Raw genomic sequence first — 18,206 nt, 5'->3', positions numbered from 1 at the left:
GTGACCATCCATCTTCCTCTTGATGACATTCCAGAGGTTTTCAATAGGGTTCAAATCTGGAGATTGGGCAGTGGGCTCTTATTTTTTTCCAAAGCTATACAATAATCTTAGCTTATACAAAGAAAAGAAATGCAAAAGTAATCTTGTAAATTTATTATCTCACATTCACACGGATTTATATCCAAATACAGAGTTCCATGAAAGACATAAAATGTGATAGTAGCAACAGACTTCCCTTTATCTGTAAATATTTATAATTTTTCTTTGCAATAATAGCATCATGTTTTAAGATTCTCTGATGTTTATTCCAGTAATATGGAGCAATGTCTCTGAGGACAAGCCTTTCGTGGTCATAATGAACCTGAGGTCTAAACAGCTGCTTTGTACAGTGTATTAGATTATATGTGATGATACATGATATGAAGGCAGTTTGTGTAGAACTGCTTTATAAATAAACACAGATCAGGGGTGCTGTTTTTTTTTCCATGGAGAGGGCCGTCTCATTTTCTGTATAAAAAACTTTGAGGATATATTTACCACGGGTTATAAACATGAGAGCTGAATGATAAACAGTATTAAGAGCTAGAAGAACAGAGATGGACAGCAAGGAATAAGGCTATATGAGGAAGTCAAAAAACTTTGTTTCAGCTTCACATTTTAAATATGTTTTATTTGTGCGATTTAAAAGATAGTATATATGATAAACAGAAAACTAAGTTAATGTTTTTCTCCATTTTAGCCTATACAAGAAATGTACCATTGCGTGATTAGAAGCTCTTGATTAACTTTAACCTTTGACAGTACTGCTGGCTTCAAGGCAAATAACATACTGTATGTGGGGGTTTCTATAATAACAGGTAATTCACAGAGACATGTGGTGGACTTGTATGCATATTAAAACCAAATTGAAACATGCATTCTTATTTAACAAAGAATACATTTATTTGTTAATATTGTGGCACTGAGGACATTTTACATTATTTAACATTTATGTCAGGAGTCTCCAGTGTCAGCACGTTGAAATGGTCAGTATGATTTCTGCCGTGGGAGAGTATACAGGACAGATGACTGCACAATCTGGTTTCTTAGTAAGATGACAATCTCTGTCTTCTTCTTCTTCTTCTTTGAGAGTGAGAGGAAACCAGCCTGATGAGGAAATAGTGTATAGCTACTATGACATAAAAGATAAAAGGAAATTAATAAATTGACTTGTGGACATTTCACAATAAAATGTTTAACATAATATTAAAAAGTATGTCATTCATAAGTGAATTAAAATGGCCAGTGTTGGCAAATTACTGTATTATAAGAGGGAAAAAACACTTTTTGATACCCTGTTATTGGCAAAAAAATTAACTTCACCTTTAATTATTTTTATATAACAGCCCACTCCATTGTGTTATATTCATTTTGTAGTACATAATTCAACTTCTCTGCATTAAGATAGACAATATAAGATTATATAATAGGACTTTGAATAGATCTCTCTATATACAGTTCTGTTTGCAGCGAAGTCTGATGACATAATCCTCTAACTTTCACGTCTGTAATACACTAAGTACTGTGTCACTGCTCCATCTGCCTATGGAGATTTTACCTCTTTATCCTCACCGGTTTCTTCAAAGCAGAGCAAAATCAATATTTGTACTTTGTTGTATTAATAGAGACTATAACTCCCAGACGGCTGCACCCTGGCCTTTGCCTGGCCCTATTGATTTTTTCCTATTAGCACAACTTGTATTCCCCATCAGTGGTGTCTTTGACTCACTCAGATCTGTCAAATGAATTAATTGCACAAAATCTGCCATTTGTCACAAGCTAAACCTTATTTAACCCCACACTGTGCCACACTGTTCATTTATCAATGCTTCCCACTAAACTGTGCCAAGCTGAACAAGCAGAGGAAGCTGTCTCCTCTCTGTAAAATGTGGGGGTCACACAATCTGCATTTCACTGAAAAGTGCTGATCTGATGCTAGTCTAGAGTACCAAATTAGGTTCTCTGCTTGAAAAGGGAGAAATTGTAGAGCACATGTTAAAATGCATAGTGACTCGTGAGAAATCTGGACAGCAACAGAATAGGCAGGACTGGTTGGTGGTTATGATGTGTGAAAGTCATTTATGAGGTGACTTTGGCATCTTTAGGTCTTTGTAGAGCTAAATGAGCTGATTGTGGACAAGAACCAGGAGATGCGCTGGAAGGAGACGGCTCGCTGGATCAAGTTTGAGGAGGATGTTGAAGAAGATACGGACCGCTGGGGGAAACCTCATGTGGCCTCGCTGTCCTTCCGGAGCCTGCTTGAACTCCGCAGGACCATCACACATGGTAGGTGTACATCCTACAGAAAGTAATTAAAAGGTATCACTGTGCATTAAAGACATGTCTGTGCTATTGTAGTACATTATATGGCCAACATTATGTGGACATTTAACCATCACACCCATGTTGAAACAAAGCTGGAGGTTCAGAATTGTCTAGCATGACTATGTACTGTAGCTTTAGGATTTCCCTTCACTGGAACTCAAAGGGGCTCAAACGTGTTTTAGCATGATAATGCCCCAGTACACAAAACAAGGTCTATAAAGACATAGCTTGCCTTGGCTGGTGTGGAAGAAATTGAGTGGCCGGAACAGAGTCCTGACCTGAACAGTGGCCTCATCCAACATCACTAATGCACTATGGTTGAACTAGTACAATTCCCCATAGCCACATTCCAAAATACAGCATAAGCCTTCCCAGAGTCTGTCTTTTGTTGGGAATGGGATGTTCAACAAGCACATATAATTGTGATGTTCTTTCTACATACTTTTGGTCATGTATGTGATGTTAGATCTTGTAATAGTTGACAATGCAGTATATCACCAGACTCAGTGGCATAATAAGAAAGATTTGGAGCAAACTATTACACATACACTTAAGGCATTGGCACCTGTATTCATGATTTCATGATTATTTCAAGTTCATAATGCAACTGGGTTCATGATTTTTCATGTTATTTTTTTCCAATAAAACCCAAACAAAATAACAGAAAAGTTGTAACCTGTCCTTTAAAACCCTAAAACCCTAAATGGACTGTTCTGTTGACAGTTCTTTTGTAATTTCTGCTTTGATTGGACCATTGTTTGATGGTTTTATTATGAAGTAAGGAAAGGTTTGATTTGCACAAGCATATTGGGACATTTCTAATGTGCATATCTTGGATATTGCTATAGCAATTAAATGGTTGATCCTTTACATATTCAGGTGCCATAATGTTAGACCTGGACCAGACAACGCTTCCTGGAATTGCGCACTTGCTGGTGGAAACCATGATCATCTCAGACCAGATCAGAGCCGAGGACCGCGCCAATGTGCTACGTGCATTACTGCTGAAACACAGGTCAGAGAATCACACATCAATATAGCAAATAGGGATGTTATCGACCTGCACTGCTGTAGGCCCCATGCTCTGTGCCAGTTCCCCAGCTTGCTGACTGGATTGACTTTGTGATAGCGTGATTATACAACCTTATTCAAGCAAACAGTCCTCCCTAATCAATACATCACATTGGCAAATCGTTGATTTAATAAATCCATGTTTGTTTTTCTAGATGTTATATTTAGTTGCATTCAAAGGATATTTTGGAATGTTAGGTATCCTCCCTTTTGTGGACTTTATCCTATTAAAATCAGCACAACAACTAATATATTGCGTGCATGCTTTCGGGTCAAATTCACTGGGTTCATCTAGTGCATCAGGACCATTCACTGAGGCCTGAGAAGCCAGCACCCTGCTTGAGTACTAAAATGATGAATATTGCATGGGCTCACCCACAGAGAATTAATGCTTTGCAGATGAAGCGGTGAACTTTTTAGAGATTGACCTCGTTTTCCTAAATGCTAGAAAATAGCACGCATATGAGCTTAATGAAAGATTGTTTTGGTTAAACTGTCTGAAAGAGCCATATGATGACACACTGCTTTCGCGATTTTTCATTAATATTTTAACTGTATGATTCAAAGTTGTAAAGTGTTTTATAAATCAGAACACTTTTTGTAATATTTGTTGAGGTTCAACTCACTTTCCAATAGCTGTCAATAAAATGTAACGTGCCTGGCTCTGTGAGCAATGGACAATGTTCTAATCTACGTGCTCTAGTGTTCTATATATCTCTTATAGTTATATTTTTGAATTTTATATTGCAGACATCTACTGAGTTCTAGATTTATGTTCCAGATATCTGTTATTTTTTTCTAAATGTAGTGACTCCAGAGATCAAAATGTAAGTGATCAGACCACCATAACCTGCAGTGATGCCAGTGAGCATGCTAAAGATGTTAAAACGCAGATTTCAAGTGCCATTCTTGAAAGAAATTTACATTTCTGAGAAGGCCAGGTCCAGTTCTACACCAGGACCAAGTGGAACCACCAACAAGGTTTACAAGCAATGCGCCAAGCTACTGTGACACCACTGAAAAATCATGAGAATGATTTTGAAGAAAAGATATTGTGATATTTTTTAAGGCAGATGCGCAAGGTAGGCAATTTAGTGGATCATCTTGCTATTAAATGTAGATGGAAAGATTTTCCACAGCATCATTGTGAAACATTTGACTGAGTTCTTTCTTTCTCTGGAATGGATACAAATCCACCTCAGTACAGAAGGGTGGCATTCCTGGGAACCCCGCTGCCTTGAACACCATCAAGAGTTGTGTAATTACACAACTCTTGATAGAGGGAGAGAAGAACTGGCCATGGACATACTGCTGAATTTAGATGAATCAGAGTGCAAAGGAAGTCCAAGACAGAGCCTTCATGGATGACCATGACATGACATGGTTTGACAAGGTGGAAGTGGAAGAACTTTGAAGAATGTTACCTGCACCGACCTGATCTCATCCCCACAGTCTGGGATGAATTAAAACTAAGACTGTACCCTAGATCATCTCACCCGACATCAGTCCCTGACCTCACTAAATTAAACTAAACTCAACTCAATTCAATTTTATTTTTATAGAGCTATTAACGGTGGACACTGTCACAAAGCAGCTTTACAGGAATATAAAATTCAGAATAAAATTAAGTTACACATTTTATTTATATTTATTTATATCTATATTGAGCAAGGCAGAGGAAGATGTGGCAAGGAAAAACAACCTTAGATGATATTAGGAAATCCTGAAAGGAACCAAAAGGGACTCAGAAGGGAACACATCCTTATCTGGGTTCCACACAAATCCCCACAGAAATGTTCCAAAATCTAGTGGAAAGCCTTCCCTGAAGAGTTGAGGTTATTATAACAGCAAAAAGGGGGGCTAAATCTGGAATGATATATTCTAGATGAGCATGAGTGTGTGATGGTTAGGTGCCCTTGCCCGTGATATCAGTTGCTTTCTAGATTCCTGTTGCATTCTAGTCTTATACATTATAGACATATGTCACAGATATTTGTTCCTGTTGTCTACAGTATGTTTTAGATGTCTGTTATGTTCTCACAATCTGTTTTAGATCTATTTTGCCATAGATATATATTCTGTAGATATCTGATCTCACAATGCATCGCCATTTCAGCTTTATTTTAATGCAGAATGTTTCACAGGCATGGCTCTGGCTTCATTTTCCTGTCTGTGCTTTATGTTTCCCAGACATTACAATCATTTACAGGTCTGATCCAAATATATCCTTAACTCCCTAGGTGGTCCAGAACCAGATGGAGCACCTGTAGCCATTTATTAGAGTATCTATTGCTCAGTAATAAAACACAAGTACACACACATATATTCTGGACAGGCACACTTGCACTCACACAAAAAGAATTTTCTTTATAAGGCTTAATGAATAATCATGAGCCTTGATGTTATGGCTTAATGTCATTCTTGATAAGCTTAATAAATAGCTAATAATTGTAGTCCTCTTCCTCATGTTCCTGACTAATCAGTGTTAACTGTAGTAAAATGCAGCTTACTCATGTTTAGGACTCACGCCTGTGGCATTTAGACGACCAGCTAAGCTTGGACCTAACAAGAGCACTGATGTCAGTAGCTGGCATTGTGTTGACAGCATATGTGTATGAGGTGGTAAAACCCACAACTCTGCTTGCCCTTTTCCACAGACAAGGTGCCAGATGCCTATTCCCATTTTCACCATTTAACAGCAAAAGAGATGAAGATTCTCAAACCAGATTTGGTTTCAGCACCAAAATGCTGCTGTTTTGGAACCAAGAGCTGATGATGTCAGGAAATTAATGGCAGAATTATTATTGCCATGACAGCAACTTTTAAGGTTTCTTTTATGACTGCCCGTAAATAAGACACTAACACTGAGATGGATTTTTGAAGGCTATTGTTGAAAACATCTGGAGTAAATTATGTAACTTTGAACTGGAAGCAAGGGCTGTTTTAATGGTGCTTACATCATTTTAAGTAGGAGCTACATTGTTACTGATAATGTTAACAAAATATCCTTTGAGCAGCTATACAGCTATAAAGCAGAAGTGAAAACTTGTATCTGTCATTCATTCATTCATTCATTCATTCAATCTTTAGTAACCCTTTTATCCAGGGCAGGGTCATGAGGAATCCAGAGCCTTCTGTGTGAGGCAGGAATACATCAATCGCAGTGAACAACACCCAAATTCACAGACTTGTTCACAACTGGGGGGCAATTAGAGTCGCTGGCATATATTTGGGAGCTGGAATAAAACAGGAGAACCTGGAGGAAACCCACTTGCTGCATCATCATGCTGTTCTGTATCTGTTATATTGTGTACATGCTTGGTTTGTCATATACACAGTAAAGAATTTGAGTATGATAAAATATATTCTCCAAGCCACAATTTACAATATTCTAAAACCCTCCATAATTAACATTTTTATGCATCCTATTTATGGTTATGTAATCAAAACTATGATTAAACAATATTTATCCTTTCAAACAGGATAGAAAGTGTGATAGGTATTGACTGATTCTTGGTTTGCGTTAACAGCACCAGCTCCAGCACCGATACAGCAGCTGAGTGGAAAAGCTGATTCATCAGTCGACTTCAGAGCGCACACACAATGTGGCATGCAAGAAAAAATCATTCCTTTTCAAAAATAATAATAATGCCTCACATCACTTTGTGCACATGTTTATATGTCACTGTGGACTGACGACTCATATTTTCTGTTTAAATAGCCCCTGATGTTATCGGGCCCACATGTGGCCTGTTTGTAGCTTTTGCAATTCTGACTGATTTCTTTGGCATGATTTGCTTAGCTTGAATGGAAAATGTGGTTTGGTTTGCAATTTGGATTTTGATATCATGTAATGTGGGGTTTCTCTGTTTGGTTTGCAAATATTGAACCCGAAGCTGGAACCATCATAAATACACGCAAACCAAGATCAACATGACCATGGGCATATTGTGTTCTTTTGTCTTGCAGGGCAGAACACATGTTCCCGAATAAAACAAAAAGAATGGATTAGAGTTGACAGAGATATGAGAGAATTGCGAAAATCATGACTTTCTATTTGACATGACCTTCCCTTTTTCCAGTCACCCGAATGATGAGAAGGAGGGCCGTTTTCACCGAAACCATTCAATCACCAGCCTGGGCAGCTTGCGCCATAACCACAACCATGTTCATGACACGAGCCTGCCGCTAGTGGCCCAGGACCATGACACAAAGTCACCCGAGCACGACAAAGAGGTGTTTGATTATTTTTTTGCTTGTTTTTTTTAATTGAACCTTTATTTAACCCGGGTGTTCATGTCTCTGGCTAAGAAAACAGCAAGCTAGTTACCACAAAGAACATTCAGACACAGGATATAACAAATAATGCTTATAACAACTCTGCAAAATAAACTATTTAAAATTTTATGATCATGGGAATTATAACTTAAAGCCGTCTTACCAAATCCAAGTTTCAGCAATAACAACAGAACATCAAAATAAATGTTCTGAGACTACTACATCTCATGCTTTATTTTTATTTGGCAACTTTTCCATGAGTCTCTTGTATAGTTGCGTGCTATGACATGCACATGCTGCAGACTATGCTCAAACCGCTCTGTTCTTAGCATGTATCCTAACCTCTTATTACCTGAATGACACATTCTGTGATTCCTCACTGACTCTCAGATAAAAAGGTAGCTTTATTTCAGAGAAGACGCTTGAAGATTGCTCCATTTATCCACTCATGCATTAGAGTTTCATGCATATGCGCTTGGACAGGATGGTGTGCTTGCACCTTTAGACGGACCGGTTTATATCAGCACATGTGCATGACTCGGAGGTACACAGGTGCTTCTTGTTAAAGTCTCCTCACACAATAGCTGTGAAACTTTTAATATTCCCCATGGCTGAAAATGTTGGCACATTCATCCCATAAAACATATAAAAAAGTCATGATGTTAAATGATTTTAAAATGACTGACCATTTGGCAAGTTGCTATCCTAATCCTGTACATTTATGCCTCTTGATTAAAGACAGGCAAAGCGGTTCGTTAAATCTAAAGAGCAGTAACGAACACACATGCACACTTACATGTGGAACTGAAATCTTTAATATAGCCACGGTGTGACGTTTGTGTGCACTGCCTGCCAAAACACTTCAACCACAGCCAGTGTTTAGCATTAATATGTAACTAACTATTTTCTCCTGTTAATGAAAGAAAAACCTGCACCCCGTTCCTGCAGAGGCACACGCTGCAGCCAGATCTATGAAACTGCTGGCAAAGATCCCCAAGGATGCTGAGGCCACAGTGGTTTTAGTGGGTAAGCAAAGGATTGCTTCAGGTTTTTCATTTCTCTTTTATTTCATTTTCAAAGCCAAAGATTATGTTAAGTCATCACAACGCAGAGTGCCAATAACACTTTACTGTGACCTTGCTGGATTATCCGATTCTATATTGTCACGTCTAATTTTGGTTATGAAAATAATAAAACTCTTATGCTCAGATTCATCTAAAGAGAGAGCGAGAGAGAAAGAGGCTTTTATATCTTGTGAAAGCAGTAAGAGGAAGATTTAATCATTCTGACATTGTGGGGACATTTGGCTCATCCCCACATAGAAAATGGCTTAAAAACCACATAAAGGTTTTATTAAAAAAAAAAAAAAAATTGAGATTGCTAAGATTCGGATTAGGTTTAGTTGTAGGTATATCATGAATTTGCTGCATTAACAATTGTAGCAGTGGAAGGATAGTAAAAAAAATCTGTGTGTGTGTGTCTAGGCTGTGTGGAGTTTCTGGAGCAGCCTGCGATGGCATTTGTGCGCCTGAATGAAGCAGTCCTCTTGGAATCGGTTCTGGAGGTTCCAGTTCCTGTGCGCTTTATTTTTGTGCTACTGGGTCCATCGCAGAGTAACATGGACTATCACGAGATTGGACGTTCCTTTTCCACACTAATGTCTGATAAAGTTAGTCCTCACACAAGTATTTCAAATCCTCCATGTAATGTTTAGATTTACATAATTATTTTGTCTTCCTTTTTTTTAAATAAGTGTTTATATGTGCTTCATTTATACATTGTCTTTTTGAGTACATGAAAATAAATCCAATTTCTGGGGTCTAAAGTAAGTAGGCTTTATTGGAGGACAAGTAGAATGACTGTTGTGTGAGAACAGTTGCAAGACAGATCAAGTTGAGTTCGAATCACAAGTTATTCTAATAGACATTATAGGTTATTGATAATCAGCAACCCTGACAAGAAAAAACGATAAAAATAAATAAATAAATAAAAGAAACTTTGCAAAGGGTAAGTTTAAGGAGAGTAGATTAGGCATACAATAGTGTGGTTCCAATGACTTGTGCCTTTGGCCTGTATATTTTTAAAAATAATATTGTGCCTGTTAATGATGTGATTAGCTGGAGCAGGGGTAGAACAGCTATGTTCAGGATATCATTTTAAGATCAGGATTTTAAATCACTGCAATAAATCGCAAATGCTGGGTCAAACCAGTGTTTCTCATTTCTACTCTTGCAGTAACATAGTCTCTTGTAGTTTGTTGTTTTCCATGCAATAACAGAAGCTTGTCTCATAAGATTCTGACATCAGACTACTTGTGTGGAATCAGCTCAAGCACAAAGCCGAATTAATCCAGTGGCATAGTCTGACAGTTCTATGTAACATTTTTATCTGTTTCTCTGTCTCTCTTTCTCTTTACAGAACTTCCATGAAGTGGCCTACTTCGCTGATGACCGTCAGGATCTGTTGAATGGTATTAATGAGTTCCTGGACTGCAGCATTGTGATTCCACCCTCAGACGTAGAAGGCAAGGACCTGCTGAAGACGGTGGCCTCCTTCCAGAAGCAGATGCTACGCAAGCGCAAGGAAAGAGAGAATAAGAAGGGCGTTAGTGGAGTGGCAGGACCTAATCAGGAGACAAAATGTAAGTGTGGTTTTTATTTACAAATTTAGAAATTGGAAACATAAGTAGACATGGCATGGTGGCGCAATGGGAAATATTGCTGCCTCAAAGATTCATGCTCGCTGGAGAGTTTCGAGTTTCTGTGATTGTAAATCTCACTAGATTATTCCTACCTCTGGTGGAAAAGGTTGCTATGAAAAGTGGTGTTACAAGTACACTTAACATCAAGTAAAATAGCATAGTAATAAATCCTGATGGAAAATATGGGCCAGTATTCTGACACATAGTTTTTGGGAGGCTTGTGTGTTTCTCTTAAGGACTCTTCCTAATATCTCAGGGAGTTTTTCTTTAGCCTCTGTCGTCTTTGGCTTGCTTGTTAGGGATAAATTTAAATTAAAACATTTGTAATTTATATCCTGAATTTGTATGTTGTAGAGATGTTTTGAGACAATGCCTATTGTTAGAGTGCTATACAAATAAATTAAAGTGAATTGAATTGAATTGAATTAAAGTGAATTGAATTGAATATTGTGTGGTTCAGGATATAATCCATGATTCCCTTTCTTAGAGTTTTGTTAAATTATGTAATCTTGCTCAGTCCTACATTTGAATAGGTGATTTTCTTCTGCTGACATTTAAGAAATATCACTTACATTTTGCATGGCATAATAAATTCTGTATATATTTTTCAGACATACATTTTTCAGGTACAGTTACAGGTAAAACAGTTGTAGTACTAATCTAAATGCATCCTGTGCTCTGTCTTAGATCTCAGTCAAGATGATCAGGAGGATGAGGAACTAGAGGTGGACCCGCTGAAACGCTCTGGGATCCCATTCGGAGGACTGATCCATGATATTCGCCGGCGCTACCCACACTATCTAAGCGATCTAAAGGATGCGGTGGATACGCAGTGCATCGCCGCTGTCATTTTCATCTACTTTGCTGCCCTCTCACCAACCATCACTTTTGGGGGACTGCTAGGTAATTGAAGTGTTTGCTATGCAGTAGTGTTTGATATCTTTTATAGCTTATTATTCAGGAGTAACAAAGTATACAACAGGCTTAATACAAGCTGGATACATCCGTTCGTCTATTTTCTGTACTGTTATCCAACACAGGGTCAAGGCAACCTGAAGGCTATCCCAGGGGACTCAGGGCACAAGCTGGGGATACCCTGGATGGGGTGCCAACCATGAGTTGGATCTAAATATACTAAATTAAACTACTAATTATTGCCAACAATCCTGAGCTTAGGTTATTGCCAGTGTTGGGTTTTGCATGCCTCAAGGCTCTTTAGTTTCTTCCTATCTCTCACAAACATAGTGGGAGGTGGATTGGCGATGCAATAAAGTTGGCCATAAGTGTGAATGTATTAGAGCTTGGAGCCAAGCTTGCAATGGACGGGCATCCCATCTATAGTGTATCCCAAGTCATGCCCAGTGTTCCTGGGACAGGCTCTGGATATACTGCATCCTTGACCAGGCTAAACAGTTACGGAAAATAAATGAGGTTTGATCCTGAGCTCCCATTACTGACTGAGTGGAGTTCTCACAATGAGACTGAGGTTTATATATGCTGTCAGAAATTAGTTTCATTTGGATTTGTTACCATAAAAAATGTGTTCAGACACCAATGTTCTGGTTTATTTAGGAGAGAAGACTCAAGGTATGATGGGGGTGTCTGAGCTCATTATCTCGACATCAGCAGTCGGGGTGCTGTTTTCCCTGCTGGCAGGACAGCCACTGCTCATTATAGGCTTCTCTGGGCCTCTTCTGGTATTTGAGGAGGCCTTCTACAAGGTAAACTCCCTTTAGACCACATAGCCACAGAGCCTACCAACAGTTTTGTCAGTGCTCAGTACGAAGGACTTACTGAGTGGTGAAAGTTTCATAGCTCATTATATTACTTCATACCAAATGTGTTGGTGTGACGGTAATCTTTTAGACTTTAGCCTGATATGATGTTGACTCACTCACTGGAGATTATCCAGTAATTAAAGTCAGGGTCCAACATTTGTCAGCCATGACTAAAGCACCACTTTGCACACATGGTTTTAGTTAAATAATCAGTGACATGGCAGTTCAACCCATTAAATATTCTAAATTCTTTTTCCTGATTAAAATTTTAGCTTGCACTAAATTAGGCTGTCTTTATAGTATTTATTTCTCTGCTCTTGTGGATCAGTTTTGCCAGGCGCAGGGCTTTGAGTACCTCACAGGGCGAGTGTGGATCGGCTTCTGGCTCATTTTCATCGTTCTGGTGATTGTAGCGGCAGAGGGCAGCTTCCTTGTGCGTTACATCTCACCCTTCACTCAGGAGATCTTTGCCTTCCTTATTTCCCTCATCTTTATCTGTGAGACCTTCTCCAAACTGTTCAAGGTAATAATCCAGTGCACACAATCACAAAAAGTAGACAAAATCGTTTTCGGATTTAATCTATGTGTATTAAATTGAAAATCACACTATTTATAACACTGCCTGAAAAAATGAACTGTGCACACGGTGTATACATGGTGTAGATGTACTCCACTGATACCAAAGCTTCAACTGTGTACAACAAATAAGTTCAAATGGTAAAGTACATTCACATCCTCCAGAGTAAAATGAATGGTTTTGTATGTGTTAATCTGAATTTTTTAACTGCTCATGCTCAGAATTTAGCTGTTTCCATGGAAAACCCCTTAACTGATTACATTTAGAAAGCTAAACTATACTACACCGATCAGCCAAAACATTGCACTGACAGGTGAAGCGAATAACACTGATTATCTCATCATGGCACCTGTTAGTGGGTGGGATATATCAGGCAGCAAGTGAACATTTTGTCCTCAAAGTTGATGTGTTAGAAGCAGGAAAAATGGGCAAACGTAAGGATTTGAGCGAGTTTGACCAAGGGCCAAATTGTGACGGCTAAACGAGCGGACCAGAGCATCTCCAAAACTGCAGCTCTTGTAGGGTTTTCCTGGTCTGCAGTGGTCAGTATCTATCAAAAGTGGACCAAGGAAGGAACAGTGGTGAACCGGGTGGAAGGAACAGGGTTATGGGTGGCCAAGGCTTGTTGATGCACGTGGACAGCGAAGGCTGGCCCGTGTGATCCGATCCAACAGACGAGCTACTGTTGCTCAAACTGCTGAAGAAGTTAATGCTGGTTCTGATAAAAAGGTGTCAGAATTCACAGTGCATGACGGGTCAGGGCTGTTTTGGCAGCAAAAGGGGGACCAACGGAATAGTAGGAAGGTGGTCATAATGTTATGCCTGATTTGTGTATGTTAATTGACCCATTCTCTAAAAACCAGTGAGTGTTTAATAGACATATAGAGTTAAGTCCTAACTAAATTCTTCTTTTAATTTTTTTTCTTTACTGCTTTTAGTAGACAGTGCCATGAAGTAGTTGAGATTGATTTTGGTCATTAGCACATGACTTAAGTCATGTGCTATGAATGCATTATTAATTTTTTCTGAGAGGCAATCAATTGTGAGGAAAAGTCTATAATCTTCATCCACCCCAATCTCTTTCAGTTGGTGTAAGAAGGTATTTGATGATGACAGCAGTGGTTTTGATTGTAGGTATTCCAGGAACACCCACTAATGAAGACCTACCCAGTCTCTCCAGACCATCCTGTGCATGGACAGCCAGAATCAGAAAATCCTGTTCAGACTGGAGGTCCTCTTCTAAACCAGCCCAACACTGCCCTTCTCTCCCTTGTGCTCATGGTGGGAACCTTCTTTGTGGCCTTCTTCCTTCGAAAATTCCGTAATAGTCGCTTCCTTGGTGGCAAGGTAAATGCTTCACACACGTACACTTATGTTGCTCTTTCCATATTGTGTAGCTGTTATACATAAAATATTCAGTATATTTATAGGAGTGTAATTTAATTAAACTGTACTGCACTTACTATATCGTGATGAACCATGGCCCTGGAGTCAGGATATGTTGAGTTTATGTGTACAGGTGTGGACACAGCATACATTTATTAGTTAAACCACAAGGCAAATAAAAGCACCAGTGTATTGTTTAGGTTGCCTGGAAACTAGGCTAACAAGTGGTACGGTATAATAACACATGGCAAGCTAATTAGCTAGTTAAGTGTATTATTGTAGACTAAGACAACAAGTACAGGGTGTACAGGATCCTGTTCTAACAAAGTTTCTTGTTGCTTGTTTGTTTTTCTAATGCCTTTATTTTCTCCCACTATGTTTAACTTTGAAGTGAATGTCACAGCACAGGATTTATATGGCAACATCGTGCTGATTTTTTAAAATATCTGCATGTTACTGATTTGCGATCTGTGCATGCTATGTTAATAAAAAAACATGATGTCATCAGCCAGAATATGCTTTAGCTGATGTGATTGCACCAAGCTACTTCCAACTAACAACTAAAAAAGGAGATTTGATTTCTTTTCATGATTGTTGAACCATCTTGAACACTGGGTAATTGTAAAACTAACACCCTGGATCTGAAACCTGTCGTATTAAAGAAGAGAGCACACAAGAGTGTAGGGGCTTGAGAAGTCTTTTTTTTTTTTTCAGGCATATTGTTTCTCTATTTTGTCGTTTAAAGGTCAGGAGAATTATTGGAGACTTTGGCATACCCATCTCTATTCTGCTATCTGTAGTAGTGGACCTCTGTATCCCTGACACTTACACGCAGGTAAAAATGCTGAAATCTCACTCTATCATGTCATCTCCACCGAGCAACAGTGTGTATTCTGATGTCCTTTGCTTGCTCATATGCTTTATTAAATACTTGCCTGTAATTGAAGCCAGGTTTCTTTCAGAGTGCATATTAGAATGCGGTTAAATGTTTGGCATGGCTCAGTGACCAGCGAGGCCTGGGATCTGAGCAACAGTGTTTTTGTGGTTGCAGAAACTGAACGTGCCCTCTGGTTTCTCGGTCACATCTCCCGACAAACGAGGCTGGTTCATCAACCCATTTGGAGACAAACAAGCCTTCCCCACGTGGATGATGGGAGCCTCTGTGGTGCCCGCCCTTCTCGTCTTTATCCTCATCTTCATGGAAACGCAGATTACGACGTGAGTTTGGCTTTCTGTCTTAACCGTGAGTTTTACATTTTGTGTCATTTTGTGTTTTTCTTGTATCTACACTGAATTAAAATCCTCTGGTAACACAATGGATTTACATTACATGTTGTTCTTACAGAGGTCATTTTGTCACCACAAATTCAACCATAGTAATCATCTCTAATCTAACCCAAACCAAGAAGCAAGTTCAACAAAGCATTCAAACCCCATTATTTTTACTGGGATGTGATGTGAATTTGAAACTCAAAATTCCAATGTACATATAACAATTCATTTTAGGGCAATAATATTCATTACTTTTTACATAAACACTAAAGTTGCTAAGCAGTAAAATCTTTTGAGATTACTTTGCCATCTAACTTTTTATTTCTATTTATAAAGAGCTGCCTGTTAACCAGAGCAAATCATCATTCCGATCGAGTCTCATGCTGCTAGTTTGCTCATTTTATTGCTTTCTGCAATGATAGACGGTCTCACGAGTATGCCATGTTTTGCTGTTCATAAATATTGTGCATGTAATTCAAAAATTGTGTACATTTTTAACACAAGTAGAGGTTTGCTTTGAACAATGACAGATATATTGCAAGTCATTCACGAAAATGAATGCGAAATGGCAAAAAACCTAACCCGAAAATTCTAAACAGAAAATAACACTAGGTTATAATGTTTCAGTTTATAAATTACAAATTATGTAGGGTACAAATGCGAGGGAGTTTATTTACATAAAAAAAAAACATGGAGCAAAAAGAAAAAAGAAAGGTGAAGTCAAAGCAACATGGCTAACAAATTACTTGACTTAAACAGTGACAATGGACCAAGAATGCAGAAGTATTGGAACACACTACGTTGGAAACAACAAACATGCACAAAGACAATTCAAAGGAATAATCCAAAATCATAATTAAACAGTCCAAGGTCAGCAGGGCAAACAGAGTATTAAGAGGAAAAGCAGAAAATGAATAAACAAACATGAACCAAAATTGGAAGAAACCCTACTGAAAATAGAAAACTTGGTAACAAAGCATATACTTTGCAAAGGCCAGCAGAAAAAAACAGTGAATATATATATATATATATATATATATATATATAACAAAACCTGCAGAGCCACATGCTCTATGGAAGTTATGGAATATCATCACAGTCATATAAAAGGCACATAAATAAATGTATGTATTCAAAGTACTTATAAATACTTTAGCTGAAAAGTATCTTAGTATGGTATTGCCATTAAGGGTAATATAAAACTTTCTCTCTCTCTCTCTCTCTTGCTGTAGGCTGATTGTAAATAAGAAAGAGCGTCGTTTGTTGAAGGGTTCAGGTTTCCACTTGGATCTGCTGCTGATTGTGACACTGGGCGCTCTCTGCCCACTCTTCGGCCTGCCATGGCTGACAGCTGCCACTGTGCGCTCTGTCACTCATGTTAATGCTCTGACAGTAATGAGCAAAGCTACAGCTCCTGGAGAAAAGCCCATGATCCATGAGGTTAAAGAGCAGAGACTGACTGGAATGTGTGTGTCCATACTTGTGGGTAAGAGAAGTTAACAATAAATAGAGTATGGATTTTGAATTGTTTTATTTGTTTGGTATTGATGAGGATCTGGCACCATGGCATTGTATTTTGTTTCACTATTTCAGGATTACCTGTGCTAAAATATCTGTACTTCTTTCTGAAACCTGCAGGCATGTCCATTGTGATGACAGATGTGCTGCGGCATATTCCTCTGGCTGTGCTCTTTGGTATTTTTCTGTACATGGGCATCACCTCCCTGACTGGTATCCAGCTCTATGAGCGCATCACACTCATGGTCACGCCTGCAAAACACCATCCTGATCATAACTATGTGACTAAAGTAAGGAGACATGACTGGGAAAACATTTGTCAGATTTCCGCCGCTCTCTTAAAAACATCCAGCTTTTGTTTCTGGTCAGTTGAAGGGAATCTAGTTTGGGGGCTCCTTTCACAGCTTAGATTGCTTGGATTGTATTCTGCATTGGATCAAATCTGCACCAGATTGCATTGGATAAAAGCATCTTCCTAATTACTAAATAAATGTAATGAATACATTGGACAGGGTTGAGTCGTGAAAAAATATCCCATTTTAAACAATAAATTAAATATTCCATGTTGGGTTATCTCCTTGGAGAAATGTTCGATCATTTAATGATGGTACCCCTTAAATCCTTTTGATGTACCCACTAGGTGGTGCCCAAAACTTCACTTTCTTTTTTGTCCATTTAAACTAATCCTTAATGTTTGTGAGCAAGCCTTGTGCAAACTTACCGGTAATGTTGCAGAAATCAAATTCCAGTTAAATATAACTCTTTCTTTATATCACTTTTTCCTCATGTGTCCCTAGGTGAAAACATGGCGTATGAACATGTTCACCATAATCCAGCTGTTGTGTATTGCGCTCTTGTGGGTGGTGAAGTCCACTGTGGCGTCCCTGGCTTTCCCCTTCATCCTCATCATGACCGTGCCACTGCGCAGACTCATCCTTACTAGGATCTTTGAGGAGAGGGAGCTGGCAGCTGTGAGTCACGCTCATAAATCAGCTTCGAGTTCTTGTACAGGTCTATAAAGTCTGAAAAATTATGGATTTTTAAAGACAGTCATTTACAAACCTGGAAAAATTTAGAATCTAGATCAGAAACACTTTGGAAAATGTATTGTTAAAGTCATTTATTGACTCCAAAAGACAGTGAAATCCTACATCAGTGTCTTTCATATAAAACATTCACTTATATTCATGCCTAACAGCCTGCCTAATGCATATAACATTCGTTTTACTTTTTCCTGATGCAGTTATTTTATTAAAAAAAT

At 38.5% G+C, this 18,206-nt stretch overlaps 1 protein-coding gene across 3 annotated transcripts in view; it reads left to right on the top strand.

Annotated features, from left to right (window-relative positions):
• Positions 1-18,206, top strand: part of slc4a3 (solute carrier family 4 member 3) — a 62,757-nt gene that overhangs the window by 36,217 nt on the left and 8,334 nt on the right. For 2 of the 3 annotated variants that reach the window (XM_058391525.1, XM_058391526.1), the window contains 15 exons: positions 2,145-2,325; positions 3,244-3,379; positions 7,518-7,671; positions 8,637-8,739; positions 9,198-9,382; positions 10,132-10,354; positions 11,102-11,317; positions 11,987-12,135; positions 12,521-12,715; positions 13,904-14,116; positions 14,901-14,990; positions 15,207-15,373; positions 16,660-16,913; positions 17,066-17,235; positions 17,743-17,916. In XM_058391525.1, coding sequence (XP_058247508.1) covers positions 2,145-2,325; positions 3,244-3,379; positions 7,518-7,671; positions 8,637-8,739; positions 9,198-9,382; positions 10,132-10,354; positions 11,102-11,317; positions 11,987-12,135; positions 12,521-12,715; positions 13,904-14,116; positions 14,901-14,990; positions 15,207-15,373; positions 16,660-16,913; positions 17,066-17,235; positions 17,743-17,916 — 2,610 coding nt within the window. Of the gene's footprint in view, positions 1-2,144; positions 2,326-3,243; positions 3,380-7,517; positions 7,672-8,636; positions 8,740-9,197; positions 9,383-10,131; positions 10,355-11,101; positions 11,318-11,986; positions 12,136-12,520; positions 12,716-13,903; positions 14,117-14,900; positions 14,991-15,206; positions 15,399-16,659; positions 16,914-17,065; positions 17,236-17,742; positions 17,917-18,206 lie in introns of those variants that run through there. The other variant, XM_058391527.1, reaches the window with a different exon arrangement.

This window comes from Hemibagrus wyckioides, linkage group LG06 (genome assembly GCF_019097595.1).
Source record: "Hemibagrus wyckioides isolate EC202008001 linkage group LG06, SWU_Hwy_1.0, whole genome shotgun sequence".
In the NCBI taxonomy this organism is placed as follows: Eukaryota; Metazoa; Chordata; class Actinopteri; order Siluriformes; family Bagridae; genus Hemibagrus; species Hemibagrus wyckioides.
Note: the sequence above shows the minus strand (reverse complement) of the source record. Positions and strands in the feature narration are given on the sequence as shown.